At 31.6% G+C, this 25,878-nt stretch overlaps 1 protein-coding gene across 1 annotated transcript in view; it reads left to right on the top strand.

The window, feature by feature from the left end:
- Positions 1-7,575: 7,575 nt before the first annotated feature.
- Positions 7,576-25,878, top strand: part of Sb (serine proteinase stubble) — a 164,460-nt gene continuing 146,157 nt past the window's right edge. Inside the window, exon 1 of the mRNA XM_077430794.1 lies at positions 7,576-7,885. Coding sequence (XP_077286920.1) covers positions 7,867-7,885 — 19 coding nt within the window. The 5' untranslated portion in view covers positions 7,576-7,866. The remainder of the gene's footprint in view (positions 7,886-25,878) is intronic.

Genomic DNA, 25,878 nt, shown 5'->3' with positions numbered 1-25,878 from the left:
TCCTCCAAAACTGGACCAATTTAAAAAAAAAAAATTCATCATCCGTATGAAAAAGATATTTTCTGTGCAACTATGTATGTGCGTACTTTTTTTTAAAATCGACCGTTAAATAAGCACGCTGGACTCTTTTCGTGGATGTAAAAAAGAGGCGATTTTATAGATGGTTGGCGGCTCCTAGCTCCTATAAAAAATAACTAATCAAAAAAATAAAACGATAGATGCATCCCAATGGTAGATTTCTATAGCATATTAAAAAATAATTTCTCTAGTGCTATAATTGAGGAAGGGAGAAGTCTAATACGTTTGTATGGACAAGGCGCTGGTGTCCAGCCCTCTTAAGAAGGCGTTTTAAAGATAAATTGAAATCAACCTATGTATAAAACCCTCAACATGAGGCCACCACCAATACAGTCAGAAATACTTACTTTTTAATTTGTTTTCCTTATATTTATCTTTTTCATTTTTGTAAAAATCTATTATTGGACTCGGGTGTTACATATATTATTTATTTATTTTTTGTGTTTTTTATACCTATCTCTGTACATCCTGTCTGTTGATTTTTCAATTAATAAAATAAAAATAAAAATAAAAATAAAATACCCTTTCGTTGGAGAACGAGACGGTTGTCAAGATATACATATTGCACTAGATCAACCACCCTATTAAATATTGAATACTTGAATTGAACTTTACATTAGGCACTTCCTTTAAGAATTGCGTTCGTCATGCTAACATTCTTAAATAACTCCAATTTTTCCGGCTTGAATTCCAATTCACAAAATGAAAATCGTCATCATTATCGCATAGCATTTCTTACAATCCGCACGTCACTTTTTCGCCAAAACGTACCGTGGAAATGACTGTGATTCGAGTGAAAGTTTTTACATCCTTCTTGCGCAACTCGCAACTCGTCCTCGACCTCCTATTTTTCCGATCTGTGTCGACACTTGCGGTTGAGTTTTCCCATACGTTTGTGTGTGCATACATGAGGATGTTTTTCAGTCAGACGACCCACATTTCGAAATGTGGGCGTCAGATAGTTGCGGTTGCACAATCGTAAACGTTTGTGTACACAATATAATACTATTATATTATATGTAAGTGCGTAACGCATACGTTTCGCCTTGTAACGTTTACAGCATCATCGGGGATCACTCGTCACGCGGATGACTATAGGATTTGAAACCGGCGAATTGAAAATCATGCCTCATTTTTATTACTTACCTCTTATTAAGTTCACATGGTTTTCGTGTGAGTGGTCAGTTTTTATATCTCTTATCTCTTATCCGATCGTTTTCATACTTTGCCATATTGCTCATTTTGGTCATCAATATACGTACATGTATCGTCTGCCATTACGTTGGAGATAAAATATCGTATACAATGCGTATCAAATATCCAGAATCCCGGATACGGTGACGTTTATGACGGTACGTAAGGCTACCATAATCTATCTTCAACCTTTTCGCCTTGATATGCTATTTCAGATTATAATTGTTTAAACGCCTATAATTCACTCTATATTTTATAAAATTTGCTCTATAGGTTCTTGTTATCTCTAATATTTAAATATTTATAGTTTTAACTCTCATATGTATATATATAAATTTCAAATTTGGCGTCTAGTTTCATGTAATGTAATACACGATATATATTGATTTTTGGCCAAATATGTCAAATCTGACATTTCACTGTATATCTCCTCAGTCGGTTTTATCTGCGAGATAAGTATTCAATAAGAAGTTATGTTGTATCTAATTGTTAATATGATTTACAATAAGCTTACATACATTTAGTTTTTTACAATAAGCTTACATACATACATCACATACAATTATTTTTAGTTATCAGCTGATTTAATTTATCTGATGATTGAAAAGTTCATTTCTGTAAATACATAAACTCATTTATGGACAATCACTCATTGATAATCTATTCTTAAAGCAAATCATTAAAGCAATATTAGTATTAATAAGCTATTCTTAACTGCATAAATGAGTATACATACATTTATGCAGTTAAGAATAATGATCTGGCGTCTAGCTTCATGTATGTATATATAACGATATATATTGATTTTTGGCCAAATATGTCATTTTACAAGCAGATACCTTACAAAAATCGGACACTAATGCTTAAAGTCGATTCAAAAACTGAAATCTTAGGTTTGCCAAATCTTTTATGGTTTTTGATATACGACTAATAATTTTAATTTGATGAAGAATAAATAAGTTCACTTACGAAATGACTGGAAAAGACGTAAAATAAGAAGTATTCAATATAAATTTTGTTTTTACTTCTATCTATGTATGTATGTATTTTACGGGTCTACGTGACGAGCCGGAATGTTAAATTACCGAAAACGCAAATATCGGAAGGCAAAGATCGAAAGTCGAAAGATCTTAAGTCGAAAGACCAAAAAAAAGGGTGCATGGTAAACGGTACATACTCATTTAATTTGCGCGAGCAGGATACAACAGGAACAAGAGGAACAGGCATTTCCTCCCGTATTCTGCGCGCGCACATTAATACGGGAGGAAAAGCCTGTTCCTCTTGTTCCTGTTGTATCCTGCTCGCGCAAATTAATTGAGTATGTACCGTTTACCATGCACTCTTTTCTTTTTGATCTATCGACCTAAGATCTTTCGATTTTCGATCTTTGCCTTCCGATATTTGCGTTTTCGGTAATTTAACATTCCGGCTCGTCACGGAGACCGGTATTTTACTTCTTCTATCCATGTACATATGTATGTATGTACGAAACCTATCCTTTTAATAAAACATAGATTGAATGTCACTGCAATAATTATCATTATTTAGTAGGATTAGAAACTTTATCGAATATTTATATACTTTATATATACATATTATAATTATTTGAAGTACTTATACCAATTATGTAAATTGCTATTGCTAAAGTAACATGTATTGTTTTATTTATTTAATATATTTTAAATTAAAAAACGATCTCATTAGTAGTCAGACTCTCATTTTTAGCGATCCATATATTCATAGGTATTATTATACGTATGATATTTGATTTAAAATAGAACTCGAACAATCATCGCATTATCACGCGGCTCGTTTCTTTGATCGAAAATATCGCACGAACCATTTCTTCCCATTATGAATGCACCACTAAAAAACTGACAAGTAGAACTCAACACTCGCATATAATAAAAAGCGAACACAAAAACAAGCTGCATTAAAAGCAATGCAATTATGCACAGTTATTCGATGCGACGACGACGACGACTGCATTAAAGCTCGTTGACCGCGTTGAAAAGTCAGGGCTTTCGTATACTTGGTCATCGGTCTTTTTCGAAACACTGGCAGCTCAAATAGTCCAAATTTACTATCTTTTTAACGGTAATGGTACATTTTATTTTTGTCGTTATTTACCGGTATGCTGGTAATAGACTTCCCAAATGACTTATCAATCAATCTTCCCTCATTATTTGTATATATTACTATTAAGTAACTATTAAGAGGGCTGGATACCCGAAACCTTAATTTTTTGCCATTCCTTACTTCGATATATATTCTGAGTGAATGCTACAATATATTTATATCAATATATACATATATATTGAGTGAGTGCAAAAGTTACGCCTCGACCAGATAATACCTATTTTAAATCGACAAAATGGAGGTTTCGTATTCTCCAGTTTTCTCCTCCGAAACTGGACCAATTTAAATAAAAAATCATCATCGCTATGAGAAAGATATTTTCTATGTTTGTGTCTTAGTACTTTTTTAAAAATCAACCGTTAAATTAGCACGCTGGACTCTTTTCGTGGGTGTAAAAACGAGGCGATTTTATAGATGTTTGGTGGCTCCTAGCTACTATAAAAAATAATTAATCAAAAAAATAAAAAGATAGAAACTTGCCTATGGTGGTTATCCATAGCATATTAAAAAATAATTTCTCTAGTGCCATAATTGAGGAAGGGAGAAGTGTAATACGTTTGTATGGACAAGGCGCTGATGTCCAGCCCTCTTAAGCTAATATTTCCGGAAATACATAATATTTAATGTTTTATTGAAATTTAAGTACGACTTACATTATTAAAATATATCTATGTACATACATATGTTTGGATATAGACACGATTTGAGAATAACTGTAAGGTCTTATTAGCTGAAATGAAAATGTAAAAATAAAATAAAGCATATTCGTAAATGATTTAGACGCGTTTTCTCTGACAATTTTTAAGATTTTTTTTTATAAAACGAAAAGGTAAATTAATTTAATAAAATCTGTATGTATGTACTTATATTATGTGATTTGAAACAGGCAAATACATACATATAAAATAGTTTATAATTTTATTATGCGAAGATAATAAGAACTTTGGCTTACAATTAAATTGACGCATTTTATGACATATTTACATACATGTACTTACATACATATGTATATTCATTTATCATAAAATACAACGGTTATTTACTATAACAGTATTTAAATGCAATTTTACTAAATTTGCTGCAATTCAATTTTTGTGTTAATGTACTACAATTAATTTTTGTATTATATTTAAATGGACTTTAATATACAATTTATTATTATTAAAGGTCATAAATTAATGTCTTTCAATTACATTCCTTTGAGGTTCTAAAATATGCACGTTCAATTTGAAATCTATTTATTTATAAGTACATAGTAGTTACTTTGACATTTCCGCCATTTTACGATTTATTCTTAGATAAGTATTAACTCATTAAAAAAATACATTCTTTAAATACATGTACATACTTAATTAATAAAATGAACAATTACATATGTATATGTATATGTATATGTATGTAATATGGCGCGTCTCTCAGCCTATTTGCCAAATTCTCGAATTTGACTCTAGAAAGGCTTCATCCAAACCATTGCTTTAAAACAATGTAAAAAATAGTAGCAGAAAAACCAAACGAGATTCAGTATGTTAATTGATATGAAACTGAAATTGAAATTTCAGTTTTAATCGTCAAAAGGTTTCGGAGGAAAACATAAAAAGCGTCGATTCTCAATTCTTGATTTCGAGAAAAAATACTACATACATACACATGTACTTCCGGTTGAGGTCAAAATATTAATAAAAAAAAAAACCAGTGTATACAATTTATCATTCCTATTGCATGTAAAAAGAGTTTTAGTCAAAACCATTGAGCAGGTGTTTTGCCAAAAACTCCATGGTCCTGAAAAACGCCGATAGGCATTGTATTTTGAGAATGTACAAAGTAAAAAAGAATACTACCCGCTAAGCCTTTCCAGCATTAAAAAAAACTGTATTGACCATGGGTCGTGTAATCCGTGTCATTAATTTGTCAATGTTTATAAAAGCTGGTTAACACCGGAATTTCTGAGTTAATAACTGCCGAGTATTTTAGATTGTGGCTCGGCATTTAGATTATGAGCATTACATTTTAACAACAATGAAGAAGATGGAACTAGTTTTGGAAAAATACATTCAACAATAGACGTCTTTTGTTTATTACATACCTCCTTTATATATTGTTGCCAGATATATTAGAGAGTCTAAACACAACTTTAAAAGTAGTGATCTAGGATTTGTTTGGATTAGCTACAATTTTTATACCTGCTTTCTATTGGATTTCTAAATAATTCTAGTTGGAAATGTTGGCGAAATTTTCAGCTTTTCAGTTTCAACAGAAAAGACGTCAGCCCTCAAAGGGTTAAGAGAAAATTGAATGCAAAAAATTGTTAATACTAAAAAATACTACTATTTTTGCCAAACTTGATTTAAAAAAAATACAATGTTACAGAAACTAATACTATGTAAGTTTCAGTTTGATAGGATTAAAAGTGTTCAAATTACTTCCGAAATACACAAACACACTATGTTTGAAAAGAAGGAATCTCTGATCAATTTATTAGATTTTTCTTTTTAGAGTCTAAGCGAGTGACCTCTGAGGCGGGTGTTTACGTTGAAACATAATAATATTGGACATATGACATTTATAATAATTATTTAGTATTTTAAAGAGTTCGATTAAGTCACCTCTTATTCTTCTCGTCTCCAGTGTAGTGACATTCATTCTTTTAAATCTTTCGTTATAAGAAAGTGAATTAAGTTCAGAAGGAATCTTTGTAATTCTCCATTGAACCCTTTCGATACATGTAATATCTTATTGCTAAAAGCGTATTCTAGTTTAGGTCTGATAAAAGTTTTCTATATTTTTGATTATATAGTTAAGTTCAGAAAATTGAATACACGTTTTATTACATACAAAAACAAAAGTGAGTAATTTCCTGAAATACATTAATTTTATATAGTGTAATTCCAAGTAATACAAAATAAATCCCTAAAAATAATTTATAATACACCCATATATACAAACTTGAAAAAACTGCATGCCATATATAATATTCCGTTTGTTACAGACATTACTAACAAACTAACCAGTAGATTCTATGACAGAATCACTACTAACCATACTAACACACTTGTGAAGAGTCTCGGTGATTACAACAAAATGTCTATACCCTTCAGTTATAAACACAGATTACCTAAACACAATCTGCTTTAGGTCATCGACTTTAGATAGTCTTTAATTCATATTATGTATTAGATGGGTTTGGTGCAAACGATCGAAAAGCGCCAGACAGATTGAACCACAGATTTACTGGATGGCTGCTTTAAACGCAATTCTCGACTTCACGAATGAAAAATTGCACATCAGATGACGAGTAATCTTTCGATGTTCACAGATGCAATTATTAAAATGGTAATTATAAAAATTGAGTTGGATCTTTCTGGCGAGTTTTTAATAATTTAATAAGGAAAAATTCGGAACTAAAGTATCAGAAGCACAGAACGTATACAGGGTAGGTATGTCGGGACTTCGGGTAGATTTCGCTTAGTGTAAGTGCGAGCAGTACGCACGCATAAGGTACACGTGTCGTTAACGAATCTGTGGTTCAGTCTGTCTGGCGCTTTTCGATCGTTTGCACCGCATCGGTATCAGATGTATTATGAACATTTATACGAATTGTAAATAGGTTTTTGAGCTCTTTTTCCTATTACGCTGTACATATTAACATTATAATAATATAATAATATGATTACTAACAAAATTAATTTAAAATTATAAAATAGAAAATGATCAGTAGATAAGTAGCTATTAAAATAAGATGTATTGTGAACATAATTTAGTAATAATAAAAAGAATTTAATAATCAACAAAAAAAAATATAGTGTAATGTTCTACCTTGTTATACGCGAGTCAAAAAAGGTTGGGAACAACTGTTTTAAGATAAAAACTTGATCCCATTCATCTTCATCTTTTAATTCGAAAATAGAAAAGTAAAGATTTTTGTAATGTGAATTTGGGTTTTGATCTTAGTAAGCTGCAACAGTTGATTCAATAAGCTACCCTTATTAGAGGTTTCGCCTGCCTTTCACTTTCGACCGATTCGAAGCGATTTTTTCGGGAAATGCACCGTCGGAAGATGGTGAAATCTGGTCTGGTGCTTGGTGCTACCTACTGCTACTTCTGGTGCAGCAACAGCGGTGGCAACGGCAACAGGTTGACAGCCAGCAGTTGCTTTAGGCACTCCTCAGTTGGACCGCGAACGTCCTCAGGAGCGGTCCGCTCGCGCGCAACTCTACACCGCGCCAACGGTAGCACGTGCTCGACGTAAACGATATTATATTCAGTAATTTTCGTAGTAAAGTTGAGTGATGACACGTTGAATAGCGCAAGTGATAGTCGAGTGTTGCCACGGTACGCAGAGGAATTAAACACAAACAAATTATCAATTTGTTTTGGTTTTCCAATCTGGTTTTTCCGCTGGCCGGGAACGCCAGAGGATCTTCAGGCCGCGAGGGCCATGGAGTTGCCGGCATTCAAATGCGCCTCCGAATAAAAGGTAAAAGGATCCTTTTGATATTCAATCACCCCTCTGATTATACAACATTGTGTGTATAGTCACCCCTCTGATTATAAAACAGTGTCTGGTAAAGAAACTTGCATTGATATGTTTGTGCAACATAAATAAACCCACTCAAATTCATAAAGTACTTTTAATTGGTTCAAACTTTAAAAATTGACCCATGTACATAGATATAATGTTCATTTTTTTTAAATCTTTCATATCTAATCTAATATATAATTTCGAAAGAGACTTTGTATATATGTTTGTTTGGTTCGTAAAATGCGTGACGTTCAATTTAATAAAAATAACAGATGAATATTCAAATAGATTTAATAAAATGTTTACTATTAGATTGGCCATGTTTTAAGCGGTTTATATTATAAATACCGAGCGAAGCCGGGCATAACACTAGTAATATATAATTTCGAAAGAGACATTGTATGTATTTTTATATTATTTTTATTTTTAAATGCTTTTTATTATTACGAAATTATGTTCACAATACATCTTATATCTATTTTAATAGCTACTGATCTACTGATCATTTTATATTTCACAATTTAATTTAATTTGGTTAGTAATCACAGTATTATATTATTCTAATGTTAATCTACAGCATATTAGGAAAAAGAGCTCAAAAACCTATTTACAATCCTTATAAATGTTCATAATACATCTAATACATAATATTAATTAAAGACTCTCTAAAGTCGATGACCTAAAGCAGATTGTGTTTAGGTAATCTGTGTTTATACCTGAAGGGTATAGACATTTTGTTGTAATCACCGAGACTCTTCACAAGTGTGTTAGTATGGTTATTAGTGATTCTGTCATAGCATCTACTGGTTAGTTTGTTAGTAATGTCTGTAGCAAACGGAATATTATATATGGCATGCAGTTTTTTCAGGTTAGTATATATGGGTGTATTATAAATTATTTTTAGAGATTTATTTTGTATTACTTGGAGCCTGGAAAGGTTAGTATTCGAGGCGTTATTCCATACAGGTGAAGCATAGGTTAATAATGGTAATATGAGCGCGCGATATTGGATATATTGAGGATATACCCCGCATCGCCTTGCATTTCGCTGCCTCAATGTGAGGTGCCCATCTCATTATTTTATCAAACGTTACTCCTAAATATTTTATTGTATGTATGTATGTTTGTTTTGGTTCGTAAAATCCGTGACGTTCAATTTAATAAAAAAATAGATGAATATTCAAATTAATTTAATAAAATGTTTACTATTAGATTGGCCATGTTTACGTGGTTTATATTACAAATACCGAGCGAAGCCGGGTAAAATCACTAGTCTAATATCTAATATATGTATAATTTCGAAGGGACTTTGTATGTATATATGTTTGGTTTGTAAAATCCGTGACGTTCAATTTAATAAAAAAAAAACAGATAAATATTCAAATTAATTTAATAAAATGTTTACTATTAGATTGGCCATGTTTAAGCGGTTTATATTACAAATACCGAGCGAAGCCGGGTAAAAACACCAGTCTAATATATAATTTCGAAAGAGACTTTGTATGTATATATGTATGTTTGGTTCGTAAAATCTGTGACGTTCAATTTAATAAAAAAAAACAGATGAATATTCGAATAAATTTAATAAAATGTTTACTATTAGATTGGCTATGTGTAAGCGGTTTATATTACAAATACAGAGCTAAGACGGGTAAAATCACTAGTATGTTATAAACGAGTACGTAAAATCGATTAGATTTTCAAATCAAAATCTAATTTTTCTGCTCTAAATACATGTTGAAATCTGCTCATTTGAAACATTGTGTTAATTCCTTTTTTTTGATAGATGAAATTATTTGATGTGTTCTTGAATAAATACGATAGGAAATTTAGTATCTAAATGAATGGAAAAATTAAAAAAATAATAATTTAAATCAAATTATCAATGTAAGGACGTAAAATAATTTCTTTATTTTTTAAAATTATTTCTTATTTAATTACATAATATTATTACAATAAAATTCAATGCAAGGTCTTTAATAATATTACTGTAAATTTTGCTGTTCATAACATGTCGTTGACAATTACTTTCGTCGTCTTAACATAAATTTCCATTAATATAAAATATTTACGTTTTCCGAAAATAGCTTAGTAATATTAACCACTTACTTTTTACTTTATTTATATTAAAGTTTTATTAATAACAAAAAATTAAAGTCAAATTCTACCGACCGCTATACGCACGAACAATGTTGTATTTCTTGACCAAAATGCAATGCGAAACTGAAACGAAATGCAATTGACCTTCGCGGCTCGATAGCATGTATATTTAACGTCTCATGCCAGATCTGTTCGACTATTGTATTATACATTTGATCACAATTTAAAATAAAATTCAATCAGAACTAACAATTAAGCATGCTGAAAGTGTTATTATGATGATCTAACATGATAAAAATTACACATTGCAATTCAAAAATCACACTTATTAAATTGTGCATATGTTGAAAATAATGTATACATAAATGGAATCCTCATAGCCATTTATAACTTTTTACGATCCCGTGAAACTTAAGTAGTCAAGAACCGTTGTCGGAAGCGATTCGTTATCTGTTCTTCGGCGTGTCTTTCGGCTTTATAAATAAGATTAATCATCGCGTTGATTAATCAGAGTGTTCACTTAACTGAAAATTATCTTACACGGGTATTTAATATATGCACGTCAGAAAAAAACAAACAAATTTGACGTAATACGAACAGGATTCGGTCAAATTGTGCAACGTCATAAAACACCGAACAATTTCGCCGAGAGTCACCGTTAAATTACGCGTATAAGGATTATCTATTGAATTGGCGAAAACTAACATTCAACGTACGGCGACCTCGATTGGGCGAACGTGTGCGAATATATATAAATACATGTACGTTGTATATAATTTTTAATAAATTATATAATAAAAATAATTAGGTTGTCTTCGAGACGCGAGACGCGCCGCAGACCTACTTAGCGTACGAGAGAAATTAATACTGATTATTATTAGGCTTCTTTTTGTTATTACGATTTTTTTTTTGTTTTGCGTTCGGTTATATGTATTTCGTTTTTAATTTCTCCGACGACGTGCATTGGCGAATTTCTTTTGGTCTGCGATTTAACGACCTCAGTTTCACTTGTTACCCGTCCACTTGTGCCAGTCATCCATTCTCGATAAACCGTATTACGGACGCTCGCTTGTGTGCGTATTTGTTATTGGCCTTAAATAAATTGCAATCGGACAATGAGATTATTTTGATGTGCGAAAAACTCTATCAACGACAGCTTCGGCTCATCTCTGAAAGCGTTGTGCAATTTTTTCGTGCGAATTTCCGTATCGAAACGCGTTTAAATGCCATCTGCTGTGTGTTTTCAAAGTTCGTTGTACAGCAAATGCTATACGATGCGATTAAATTCCATTGAATATTAATTTTTGGTACATGTTGCATGAAATTGCAAAATATATGTAACTTGCGCTCGTTTAAATATCAACGAACTCGTATGAAATGTCAATAGTGTTTTGTCAAATTTAACTTATTTTGTAATGTGGTAGTCATTCAATTCTTATATGTATGTATGTAGTTAAAGAATTGTTTTAACGCTAGTACATATAATTACAATGTTTGCAGAATCATAACTAGATTTTAATGTGCAAGGTTTTCTAAGGGTATTTGAGACGGTCGAAAATATACATAGGAAGATTGAACATATGTAAAAGAAGAACATTTTGCAATGTTTTTGAATATATTATACCAACTTGTATTACAATTTTTCATTTACATAAATGAAAAATTGCCTTTTGCGAGGCATTTATTAAGATATTTATTTAACAACAGGTTTATGGAGTATTTTGTAGCAAATACGTTGATTGTTCAGTTTTAGATTCTGTTTCTTTTAGACATACATTTAAAAATAAAGATCAATTTTAATACTTTGTAATACAATTTATGAAACGCATAATATTTAAAGCTACAACAAAAAAAAAAGTAGCATTAAATCATCCAAATTAGCTTCTATTGTGAATTTTAGTATTTATCGCAAAACGCCAAAAATAAAGGTGTCTAATTGAGTATTTTATGTGTTTTCATCCATCGAATTATTTTTATCTGGTTATTTTGATTAAAACAATAAGAGAAAATAATATTTTTAAGTTGGCTTTAAGTTGTCACTAAATAATTACTCTTTCAGATTTATTTTGCCAAACATACATACGTTGTGATATTTAATACTTTTGAATTCAATTGATAGCTACATATGTATGTACATATATCAAAAAGTTGGTATATCAGATGTATGTTGATATATTTATATGTTGCATAAGGTTTGTATATTCAAGTGTATCTGAACATTCGAAATATAATTTAACAGTTATCTCAGCATTGTGTAGTTAATGAAACACTTGTACCATTACCTACAAACAAACACACATATCTGTTAGATTATTGTTTAATTGTATAAATAAGCAAAAAATCAGCAGCATGCAACTTCTCACGCTCGTGCATTCACACTATGCACTCATGAATGGGACTGACGCAGAGAAATGATTCAAAATGACCTTAGTTAGATACACATATATATTTTTTGTTCCAACATTGCAAAGTTCTTCTTCCACGTCTGCTTATGATACTTTCCACTTTTACAATCGATCTGATAAATCATGCGGTCGAGTGAATCGGCGCATGCCACGAAAAAGTGCCACAAATATGCACGATAAGTATACCAACTATTAGATGAAAAGTTCACGGTAAAATATGACGTGTTTGAATATTCGCGATGTTCGCTATTACATGTCGATTCTGTCTTGGTTCAATTTTATGTGTGTGTTTTCGTGAAATTCATTGAATCATCCCGTTTGATTGTGGCTCGAAATGAATCGTGGCTACTGATTATTAGTTTTTTTTTCTGTTTAAAGTGTGGTTGATTTTTTAACCTAACTCACCGTGTTGCACACGTTTATTACTTAAAAGCCAAAGCTAATGATAATGATGTATGTGAACTGAGGTAATGATCCTCATTTTTCGATGTGATCGTTCGAATTTTATTACATTCTGTATTTTAAGTATATAGAATACGCGTAATAGAAGGCATCGTCTTTCATTAGGAATTTCCTTAAAAATTATCTTTAGATTATATTTTTAGTTAATTCGGTAATAAGAGTATTGCCTTTTTATTATAAAATACACATAAAAAGATCTAAACAAATATTAATCTACATATGCATGAAATGTACGTAGTAAAATTTGTTCATCTAATTTTGTGATTATGTATTTGAATTAATTTAAGTTTAATCTGTGAATGATAAATTAGTGCATTAACGAAATGATAAAACTGATATTCTTTATATTATAATAATTTAAAATATTCACGTGAAATTTATATACATGCGTATCTATATTTCTAGTAAGATTTAACAGATCATTTTCATATCCGTATTTAATAATTCATTTCTGATTTGTGACACAAATTTAGACCATTTTTGCTAGTTTATATGATGGTGAATTCTTAATAATAAAGCAGAAACATACTTTTTATAAAATTTATAAATAAAATATAAAAAAAATCATTAAACTAAAAAGTTATTAATGTTTGAAACTAGAGCACGAATTATAGATAGTTCTAACATAGGCTATATTTTTTGAAATTGTCATTCATTAAACCAATGTTTGTATCTATTACGGAGTAATTGTAATTACATTTTCAACCAATTTTATAAACTGCATAAGATAAAATTATATTTAATACAAAAATTTTGATTTAATAAAAAATATTTTATTTTAATTGAATGATTTTTCTCAAAACCCATGGAAAAAACATAGTAAAGATCTTTAGTATGGAAATATTATTAATAAATAAAATAATTTGGATACATTGCGTACAAGGAGATGCAAAAGAACATCCAAGTGAGTTCCATACCAACTGGACTAAGCGATAAACCACAGATACAGGGTTCAAACAAGTGCACCGTGAATTTTATTTGAATGATTTTTCTCAAAACCTATGGCAAAACTTGGTAAAGATCTTTAGTATCGAAATATTATTAATAAATAAAAGAATTTGGATACATTGCGTACAAGGAGATACAAACGAACATCCAAGTGAGTTCCATACCAACTGGACTAAGCGATAAACCACAGATACAGGGTTCAAACAAGTGCACCATGCATTATATACACACATTCATGGGTATTACATGGCCTGAGGATACACACATCATCGTCGCGTTCGCGCTCTAGGGGTTTTATTTCCGTTAAATCCGAGACACTCGAGATAGCATCTGAGATGAGATGCACCGTGTGTGCATAAGCTTCGACTGCACTTAAAACACATAAATTAAGAGGTAAATATGGTTGCATCGGTGCACTCGCTGAATCTCAGCGCCGAAAGGGTCACACGAAGTCGTAATTAACGTTTCGTATCATACGCGATTTTTGCGCTCGGCGTATCTTACGTTTTAATTTGGTCCGGTCGAGAAAAAATGGACTTGCAATGGGTACTATGTATGTATGTAGTTGGCTGTATTGAGATGCGAGTGTGGCATCAATCAATCAATCACGTCAGTGCGATACGTAGCCGGCTCTGATGATCATTATCGTCATCATCATCATCATCGTCGTGGTCGTTCGAATCCGTATTAGAAACTGCGCGATCCACTATCTTTTCGAATGTACATATTTATTATAATATATTGGTATATGTTCCATATATGGAGAAGCATTTCATTTCAATTCACTTTTCCATTCCATTATATTATGTACTTCTGGAATATCAACCAATGGATTCCGCAGTAAGTTACATCAATCCCGTGTCCTTTTAGGCTGAATTTAATTCCGTGTTTATCAGGTTCGAAGTGTTTGTGTGTTTGGCTTTAAAATTACCAAAAAAGTGTTTCTTTCAGTAAGTTTAATCAATCTCAAGTCCTCTTACAACCCCCTTTATACAAATTTTTGAGCTATTTTTCCTATTATGCTGTACATTAACATTAGAATAATATAATACTATGATTACTAACAAAATTAAATTAAAATTGTAAAATAGAAAATGATCAGTAGATCAGTAGCTATTAAAATATATATAAGATGTATTGTGAACATAATTTAGTAATAATAAAAAGCATTTAAAAATCAAAATCAAAAGTCCTCTTAGAACGTAGACATTTCAGACATACATTTTTCAAATTCAATCGAATAATTCACTTTTCCATTTCACTATATTTTATCGGTACCCCCGACTATTGCGCGACAAACAAAAGCGCCTCGACATAACCACCCTGATGTAAGCGCGCGGTGACGAAACCGTGCACCGACAAAACCGCCCCAGCAAAAATCGATCGGCGACAAAGCAGCGCAAGAATTAATAAAAAAATTAAAATACCAATTTCAACTTTGAGTTTCGTGGGAATGTTCAAATTCAAATCTTTCTTCGAGTAAATAGTCGCCCTCAATGAACATACATATACATAAATTGATTCCATAAATTTGACGTGATTTTGTTTCGTCAAATTAAAACTGTGATCTCAATAAAAATAAATATTTTTGTATAGCATAGTTTAAAATGTATAAGATTATTCATATTATAGGATTGAGTGTATTTATGTATGTGTTATATTTCTACAATACTATTTTAATCTAAAAGTCTGAGAAATAAAAACAAATATGGTTTTGGTAAATGTATGTATGTATATATGTATATTTTCACCAGTGGCGTGCGGTGGAAATTATCTTTCTGTTACACAGCTTGTAGGATATAAGATCATGCATCCCGATGTTTTGCTTAAGTTTACACTAAAAGCTGGAAATCACTAATGGATTGTGCTCCAGTTATATTAATCAAATCGAAATCAAAGGTTTTGTCGCCAAGCGCTTTTTGCTGGGGCGGTTTTATCGGTGCCCAGTTTTGTCGTCGCGCGGTTATGTCGGGGCAGTTATGTTGGGGCACTTATGTACCGAGCGATTTTGACTGGACACCACTTTATCAGGCTTGGATTCTTGACTTGTATTGTTTTTGGAATATCAATCAATGGTTTCCTAAGCGAGTTATACTAAACTAGAACGCCCCATTAGACATTCTTCTACATACATATATAATTACTTCATATCCCATTTTTTCAACCCTTTAAGACTTGTATTGCTTTAAAAATATAAACCAAAGAAAAGTTCAGCAATCAAAAGTCCTTCTAAAACTTCAGACTGCCAATTTTTATGCTTACATACATACTTCATTTCAATTAACTTTTTTAATCATGATAAAGCTAGTTAAAAAAGTAAATTCATTCTGGGTCCTCAATTTGCATTGCTTCTAATATATCAATCAAAGAGTTCATATGTAGGTTCCACGTAAATCAATACCATCTAAGATGCCCTAGGATTTCCGAAACCATTTTTGTCACTTCTTAGAAGTGTAATCAACTGCGGTAATCAGTAATCAACTCTGAATAAGAACATCGATATAACGTATCGTCTTACTTAGTAATAATATTCTGATCGGAACGTGTATAATGGACTACGGAGCTTGCTCGTAATTTAATAATATATTTGGATATTAGTACATACGTATATAAAAGATTTATTACGAATATGTGATTTATATATTATGTATATGCAAATAAATATTATGTTTTATGATGGAAAAATTGTTTGTTTGTGTTTATCTACACAAAATGTTAAGAATACTGTTTTTTTTGTTGTCTACAAGCATGCTATTTGGGGTATTGTAATATAATAGAACCTTGGCCAATAAATAACCACCGCGTCGGGATCACTGCCGGTTTAATTATCGACTCGTTTGTTTTGTCTCCGTTTATCCGGACCAGTTTATCCGCTTTTCTCGTTCGATTGTCGCCTCCGTGAATAACGACAGCCCGAGGCTCGATTATCCGGCGCGTGCTCGGCTCAATTTGTATAATGTTTGCCGAAACGAAAAAAAAATGCATAAAATAATAATAAATGATTAATGGACCCGCACAAATCATTTTCCCTCGATGGATAAAAATCGGCGATAAAAAGTGAGCGGAAAAATTAAACGTTATTGAATAAACAGCGACAAACTCAATACGACGACGATCAATTACTATTTATTATTTGCGTTAAATCGAAACGAAAAGAGAAAGAGTATCTAATCGTCATCGTTCAGAAACAAAGGTTTGTCACTAAATAAATAAAACGAACACTTGCTGTAACGGAACATCGTTAAAGTTGGTTACATTCTATTAACTATATATATACGGTTTAATTTATATCGAACAGGTCCGCACAGACAGGATTGTATAATTCGTAATAATAATATTCAAGAGTTTCATCTTTATACGTATGTGTATACAAATAGGATTTTATGAGACTGGTTATAGCTTTTTTTTTTAAATTTTATAATTTTTATTTATCACTTTCACTGTCTTAAAAGTTATTTATTTCCTCAATGTTCTCTTTTTTTTATATTTGCTTTTCTGTCATAGATTGTTAACATAATGTCTGTTTTTTATTTTGAAAAAAATAGTATACGTTTTCTTTTATACATACAGAATATAGGAATGCCTTTCGAATATTGATTACTCAATTTTTAAAATTGTGATTTAAAGTATATTATTGCAAACAATCTATAAGAAAGATCACAAATGTATTTTGTAAATATTCTTTTATATTTAAACCGTATTTTTTCATTTTAATTTTTTCCAAATTTTACAGTACGTATGTATGTATGTAGCTATTAAATATATAAATACAAAAATGTAATGCCTTAAATCATCATAATCATCTACAGCCATTAACCATCCACTGCTGGATGAAGGCCTCTCCAACACGCTTCCACTCATCCATCTCACCCCACACATTTTCCTAATTTCGTCTACCCATCTTCCCTGCGGTCTTCTTTTTGCATTCTCTCGCCAATTTTGATAAATATGATTTAAACGAATGAATTTATTTCTTGTAAATTGAAGATCATCTTCCATACCCTAGAAAATCACATAAAATATTAATACAATCAAATTTTTTTTTCTTATGTAGTTCTCTTTTCTTATATAAAGTTTTTTTTCTAATATAGTTCTCATTATCATTATATAAATAAATGTGAATCAATCATTCAAATATGATGTGATACATAAAAATAGATTCATTTGGGGTTTAAAATTTGCGCTCAAGCATTTGATTTTGATTTTTAAATGCCTTTTATTATTACTAAATTATGATCATAATACATTTTATATCTAATTTAATAGCTACTGATCTACTGATAATTTTCTATTTTACAATTTTAAATTAATTTTGTTACTATATAGTATTATATTATTATAATGTTAATATGTACAGCGAAATAGGAAAATGAGCTCAAAAACCTATTTGGTCATCTGATGGTTGACGTCAATAGAGAAATGTTATAAAAAATGTATCAATAGGTGCAGCTTTAAAATAATACAGATAATCAAAATATCCGGCACGAATCGATTTCCGCATTGGAATTACACACAAAAATTACATTTTGGATACGCGAAAGTGCAAATCTATAAAAGCGAACTTCGAATCACTTAATTATTCTATATATGTATGCATAGCGAAGACGATTATCTCGATAAGACTGTTCATATCGATGTGTGTATACTTTTTCCTTCGTTTTGTTTTAATGCTGAAGTCGATTATGAAAGGTCGTAGACTCGGATGCATGTCATAACGCTGATGATGATGACGGAGACGATAATATCGTCGCGACCGCATAAGCACACGTATGTGCGAGTTTTTATTGAAAAAAATTAAAATTTCGTACGGTGGAACAAATTTAAAAAAATAAAATGAGTTGCGTACAGCACGTTGTGTGCATTTTTCAGGCCATTAGTTGTGCGAGAGTAGTGGTGTTTGAGCGGCGAAATGAAAATGGGGTCGACGGCATTCATCAGCCGCTCGGCGAGATGTTTCTCCGACATGTCGATGTGAAGAAGCACCACCACCGACCAGCCTCAGGGGTTGTCAACCTTTGGCAAGACACGGGGAATCGATAAAATTCACCGGACGATGCGATATCGAGAGAGGGAGAACGAAAAATTCCCGTTCCAGCTGAATTAAACGATCGGATTAAGGTTTCGTCGTGATCATTTTTCTACGTGTCCGAAAATAAACGCAACCCAAGGTAGTGTATATCAAATGACGGTTCATATTATTTTTACTTGTATTTTAACCTTTGAAGGACGGAGCGTCGAAATCGAACGAATGTCCCTAACCGGGGTCGAGTAAGACTCCAGTATTTTTTAATCAAAATACAGCTTTTCTCAATACAAATGGGTTCAATATATATCTTATTAATCATTTTATACATCAACATAAAAAAAGTTTTAGTCCTATAGCATGTTTTTGACTAATTTTGTATTAAAAAATAACGACAAGCATCAAAAAGCAAACGCACATAGGTAAGGCCAGCAGGCGACTGCATGACTCAATAGCCAAGCGCCAAAAGCGACGAAAACAATATCTTACGAAAATATAGCTGTTTCTTTCTCTCGCATTGATTCATCGATCAACAAGAAAATGCAAGCGAACAGTCAAAAACATGACTTATCGCTTCCGCCTTTAAATCATACTTTGGAACGTAGAAATGTATAAATGTATTTTTTTTACGATGTACCCCTTTTCTAAATCGTACAAAATCTATTAAAATAAATTTCTTGTAGTTAATTCTAGGAATACAAGAAATATACGGTGTATAGTTTTGAAAACCATATAGTTATTACGAAAAACGTAAAAATTGGGGCACTTGCATACCCGACTTCGGTGAGGGAGGGTTAATGACATCACAGAAGTCTTCTTATTTTATAGGTGCATTTGAAAAAAAAGTAGATCGATCTATTTGCATATCATTTCTCAGAAGTGTGCTGCTACCATTTATTGACATTTTTTCCTTGTGATTTTTTTAATATACACGTTTATATGTAAAATATATTAATGACATTTTTCAGTACGAGTTATTTAAATATTGAATCATTTATTACAATGATAGTTTTGTTCGATTTAAAATTCCAAACACTAATAATAAAACCAGAAAGTATTACAATGTGTGGTTCGTTAACTTTTAATTTAATTTATATTATTTCTGTAATATTTCATACATCATTAAAAAAAAATTGGGCTTTAAATATATAAATATATGTGAATATGAATGAATGAAAATAACTTTTAGCATAAACAAAAAAATATAAAACCGCTTTAAGATGATAAAATGAAAGAAAGCGAGTTTGGATTTTGGCATATATGAATAAACAAAGATTAAATTCATGGGTTATATTATTTAATTAAAATCGAATATAATTGTAATCTATTCTATATAAGTCAAATTTTTATTCTAAATCAGTCATGAGAGCGTGAAATTATTTTAGAAAGATTTTTTTTCTGTATGGTATTTACGAACATTTTAATTATTCTCATTTAAATATTTAAATTATATTCAAGATTAGATTGCATCAAATTTTTATAATCTTTTCAATCGCCGAGTTGCCTGACATTGCTCGGGCGGATGAAATTTGAAAAACAAGTTAAATATAGAACCTTTTTTTGTCATTGTACCAAATTTGATAGTTCTAAACTGAAAATTGTTGATTTGTAGTATTACGTATATCATCATCATCAGCATCATCAACAGTCACTCACAATCCACTGCTGGATGAAGGCCTCTCCAACACTCTTCTCTGTTTTGCGCAACTCTCATCCATTTCACCCCACACATTTTCCTAATTTCGTCAACCTATCTTCTCTGCGTTCTTCTTTTTACCCTTTTGCATTCTCTCGGGTACCATTATAGCACTTCGTTTGTCCACCCATGCTTGGCATAACAAGGGGAGACAGGAAACGGAATACGTGGGTGAGAAATATAACAATGATAGTGGATAGAGTGAAGAGATTGAAATTGACAATGGGCAGGCTACGTGGCTAGGAAAAATGATCAAAAGTGGACAAAAGAAGTGCTAGAATGGTACCGGAGAGAATTCAAAAGCGTTTAAATAAGACCGCAGGGAAGATTGGTAGATGAGATTAGGAAAATGAGTAGGGAGAGATATGTAGATAAGAGTTGCGCTAAACAGAGACGAGTGGAATCGTGTTGGAGAGGCCTTCATCCAGCAGTGGATGATGAATGGCTGTAAATGATGATGATCATGATAGATGTACCGTAATGATTGTATTTATGCCTCCAAAAATTTTTCTTAAGAAAAATTTACTTCCACAGCCGGAAAATAGAAAATAATATTACAAGACGGTCTGAAAACTGTATACGTATATGTTTACATAGATAATTTTCGACAGAATGTTTTGTAGTATAATTACAGCTTTGTAAATCAAAACCACTTGCTTCGAAACGAAACGCTTTTCCTTTCATCGATCGATTTTAACCCTCGACTTAACGAACCGGCATAACAGTACGATCGGCCGACGAGATCAGGGTTGGCACACGCGCGTCTTTTATCTTTAATATACAGTTTTATCGCTATCGAAAGTTTCCGTTCTAACGAGTAGCGGTTTCTAACGCACATCGAATCTACATACATATACGTATCCGGATTAACAGCGCGGAAACGACTCAGTGGCCAATTTTACAAATCTTATTAAACACTACACACACACACACACATGCGATGCAATTTTATTATTGAGATGCACACATATCATGACTGGCTAATGAATATGCCGAGTGCATTTATGATGCGCATTTACGACCGACCGGACATTTTTATAGGACTGTGCACCGTTGTTACCACGGACCGACGATCCTTGATTACATAGGAACATATATTCATCTCGGAGCGTATGTCTAGGGTTGAACTGAAGTGGACTTGTTGAAACATTCAGGATCCGGTCATAGACGTGTTGAGAATTTGCTTCAGACAATGTACTTTTTATTGGTTTTGAAATTGGTTTTGGTCCTGAACATGTGTGATGGCTGATTTTCATGTTTGTTTGTTACGATGATACTATTGAAATTCGGAATACATATGTATTCTATTTTTGTTTTCTTATTTTACTACATTTTTAACCAGGAAGGCCTATAAGGTAACTCCAATGCGCCTTCCTGGCCAGGAACATTGTATATTTGATACAAATATTATTAGTATTATTCGAAGTACATAAATGCATATCAATTAATATCCACAGAGACATCAATGGTCAAATTTGTAAATTTGCAACATTTTAAACAATTCAATAGATACATATCAATTAACATCCACAGAGACATTTATGGTCAGATTTCTAAATTTGCAGCATTTTATACAATTCAGCGAAATTCGAGATTGCTGAAAACTCGAGATTTTGCGAGAAAATGGGTAAGGTTGCCAATTTGTTTAAACCGGCAAACTCTGATAGGAAACTATCGACCTGGAGTCACAAATTCAAGGTCTGGCCAGCAGAAATCAGTGGGATTTGAACCCGTGACCACTCTTTTCAAAGCATATTATGCTAACAACTAGTCTATTCTGCTGTTTGCTATTCTATTATGATACAGCAAATATGTGTAAATTTTTGTAGAAGATCATAGTTAAATATTGTAAATCCCTAACTAATAAATAGTCGGGAAGAAGTTCAGATTATGATTATGTTTATGTTTGTATTTTATTATTCAACTTTCATGTATGAAAGTTTCAGTGATTCGAAATTTCTTTTGAATGCCTGTGATAAAAGTCTATTTATTTGTAGTTACTTTATTTTTTATATATTCTAGTTATTCTATGTATATTTTTTATAGTAATTTTCCGCATACTTGTCCGTTTGTTACACGTTCATAAGTTTCCAAATATGTAGGACAGTTTCGTTTCTAATTAATCCGAATACGCGTATGCACACTATTATTTATGTAACTGTATTTGGTTTTAGCGTTCAGCAAAAAACCAAAACGTAAACTCTTTATTTATTAATTAAGGAATTTTATATAAAAAAAAATAATTTGCATTTACTGTTGATTTACTGGTTATAAATTGATACACAGCAAAAATCGATAGACACGCCGATTTACGACCGATTTTATATTTTGATGATGACTTAATGAGATGTTTAGCATAATTTGGCAGGCTTTTTTTGCAATATCGACACACATTATTACGGCGAATTAATTAACTAATCGCTGAAAATCGATACGGCGTTTTAATACAATCGCAGATAAATTAGAAAGCGTTGTCGTAAATTAAAAAAAAATTACAGAAAAAATTGATATCGATATGCAAAGCGAACGTCTGGATTAATTTCCCACAGATTTATTCGTTCTGTGCTATCGAAAGAGACGATTCCGAACGGAAGTGTTCAATATTGATTGTAATTTATGTGCGGTCTAGAAAAATTAGGTCTCCACTTTGTTGTGTGTGTGTTTGTAAATCTTCTTAAATAAAAGGAAATTTAATAGGCATATAATTGTATTAAACTATGCATATCAAAGCGTTCCGTAAGTGGTACGTCAAGAAAGAAATTTAGCGGGTTATTAACGTGCAGCGTAAATTTTAGAAAGTAAAATTTTATTAATGGAGTTTTATTAAATTGTCTCGACGTGATTTATTGCGTCCTATACGTGGTTTAACGAAATCGTAAGGGAATTCAAATTCTGAGTGCTGTATATATTTTTTACAAGTAATTTTCCGCCTATCGCATGCGTTGTGAATAACAATTTTGTAACATTTTTCGTACTCGTATGTCTAAATTACAACGGTTAGCGTATTATTAGTATAAGAGTGAGCTAAATTTTTCTAACCCCGTATATAAAAAGGTGATATATCTGATTTGAAAGTTTGGATTGCTTGCCATAGAACCTTTCATTGTACTAAAAAATGATAGATGTTTGCGTAAGTTCATGCCCGTTTACCGCCAAAAAGCCCATAAAAATCGGGCCTGAGCTTTTGCAATCCTTCAATATTTACAACAGATCAACCTTTTTGAAAGATTAAATAATATAATACCAGCAAAGTATGAAAAAGGAATGAAGATCTATACCTAATCTATACTGCAGATATTTGAAATGATCTGAAGTAAGCGTGGGTGTGTGTTTTTTTATAGATTTTTCTTTAAAGGGATTGCTGAAGTGTAAGTTCATTTCTATAGATTTATTAAAAGAACATATTTTTACTGATATCACTTTTAAAATATATTTTAAAATACATTTAAAAATATATTTTTGGTTTAATTGCAATTTATTTGACTATTAAATATCCAAAATGGGAACCCTTGATTAACCGTTTAATAGTTTGGTTGCTTAGAATTATCATTGCTATATAAAGTAATGTCAATTTTATCATAATGTACAAGTGCTTATTTAAAAAGTTTCATTTTATTATGTGGTCATAATAAATATGAAAATAATAGAGCGATAATATAGCATATGTACTTATGTTAATGTATTACGAATTTAATTACGTTTACTTTACAGTATTTGAAAAGGTTGTACACACCTGTTATAATGATTGAGTGAATCGATGTTAATATAGTCATGTAGAATATTAATATTAATGAGCCTATTTTACATTGTATAATATAATTTGTGTATAATGTTTCAATCGAATACTGCATTAATTATTAACACGTGTACGCACAGTATATCGAATGATTTTTATTATAGCTTCAGCTTTAAAATAATCGTATTATATGGATATTGAAAGCTTTCGACAATGATGACTTTTATTACGATTCTTCGCTTTAATTTTTATCGAGCCTGGCGAGATAAAGATAAAGAGAGAAAATTGTGTGGCCTTGTTTAGAAGTAACCAGTTCGAATGCGTAATAAGAAAAACTAAGAAAGTTCTATTGAATATTGCAACGGAGTGCTCGTTTGAATTATACAACCGGATTAAATATCGTGTAACTTCGTCTGTATAATCAATAACATCCAATCTACAGATTTGAGATATATGTATGTATTCCGTTGAATAAAATGTATGCATATGAATAAATACAACACATTCATATTCATTGAATCAATGTTTAGATGAAGTAATTAATGCCACTGCATAGTATTTTTAATATTGAATTTTTCTACGAGTAATTAGAATGATTGTAAAATATGTATAGAGTGCGAAAAGTGCGAATTTTTCACTGCATTTTACTCGACCGAAAGTAACCCATTAACTACCGCTCGTGCCACTTACGTGCGCCGACACATTTTACACGTTTTTCGTTTTCGTCGCATACATTTACGAATGAATACATACAAGACCGTAACGATCGATTGTCTCGGTGCTCGGCCTTTATTAGCGGATTATCGGTGCGTTACTTCGGTTTCACCCTTTGTTCGCCGAGACGATCATCGGCCGATCGGTTCCCGTCCCACATTGTCGCCTTTGACACGTTAGTATTTATTTCCTAGTCGGTTTGTCGCGGTCGTTATGTCGCAACTGCGACCTTCAGGTGGTGGGGGAAAGGTCGTCGGAAAAGTGGGAAATTTTCACAACAATGAAAACGTATCGAAAATCTCCACGGTGGGAACGAATCTCGCATTCAACTTTCAAACGTGCGCATTTCGCATACAAATCACCGAGGAGATAGTAGTTAGCTGAGGTGAAGATGCAAGGTCGTTGTTTGCAATTAGTGCGACCACTGGGCTTCTCAAGCATTTCTATTCAATATATTATACTAACTTGAAAAAACTGCATGCCATAAATAATATTCCGTTTGTTACAGACATTACTAACAAACTAACCAGTAGATTCTATGACAGAATCACTAATAACCATATTAACACACTTGTGAAGAGTCTCTTTGATTACAACAAAATTTCTATACCCTTCAGGCATAAACACAGATTACTTAAACACTATCTGCTCTAGATCATCGAATTTAGAGAGTCTATAATTAATATTATGTATTAGATGTATTATGAGCATTTATAAGAATTGTAAATAGGTTTTTGAGCTCTTTTTCCTATTTTACTGTTCATCAACATTAGAATAATATAATACTGTGATTACTAATAAAATAAAATAAAAATTGTAAAATAGAAAATAATCAGTGGATCAGTAGCTATTAAAATAGATACA

This window comes from Arctopsyche grandis, chromosome 5 (assembly GCF_051622035.1).
Source record: "Arctopsyche grandis isolate Sample6627 chromosome 5, ASM5162203v2, whole genome shotgun sequence".
Taxonomy (NCBI): Eukaryota; Metazoa; Arthropoda; class Insecta; order Trichoptera; family Hydropsychidae; genus Arctopsyche; species Arctopsyche grandis.
The sequence above is the reverse complement of the archived record's forward strand: the minus strand, read 5'-3'. Positions and strand labels throughout refer to the sequence as shown.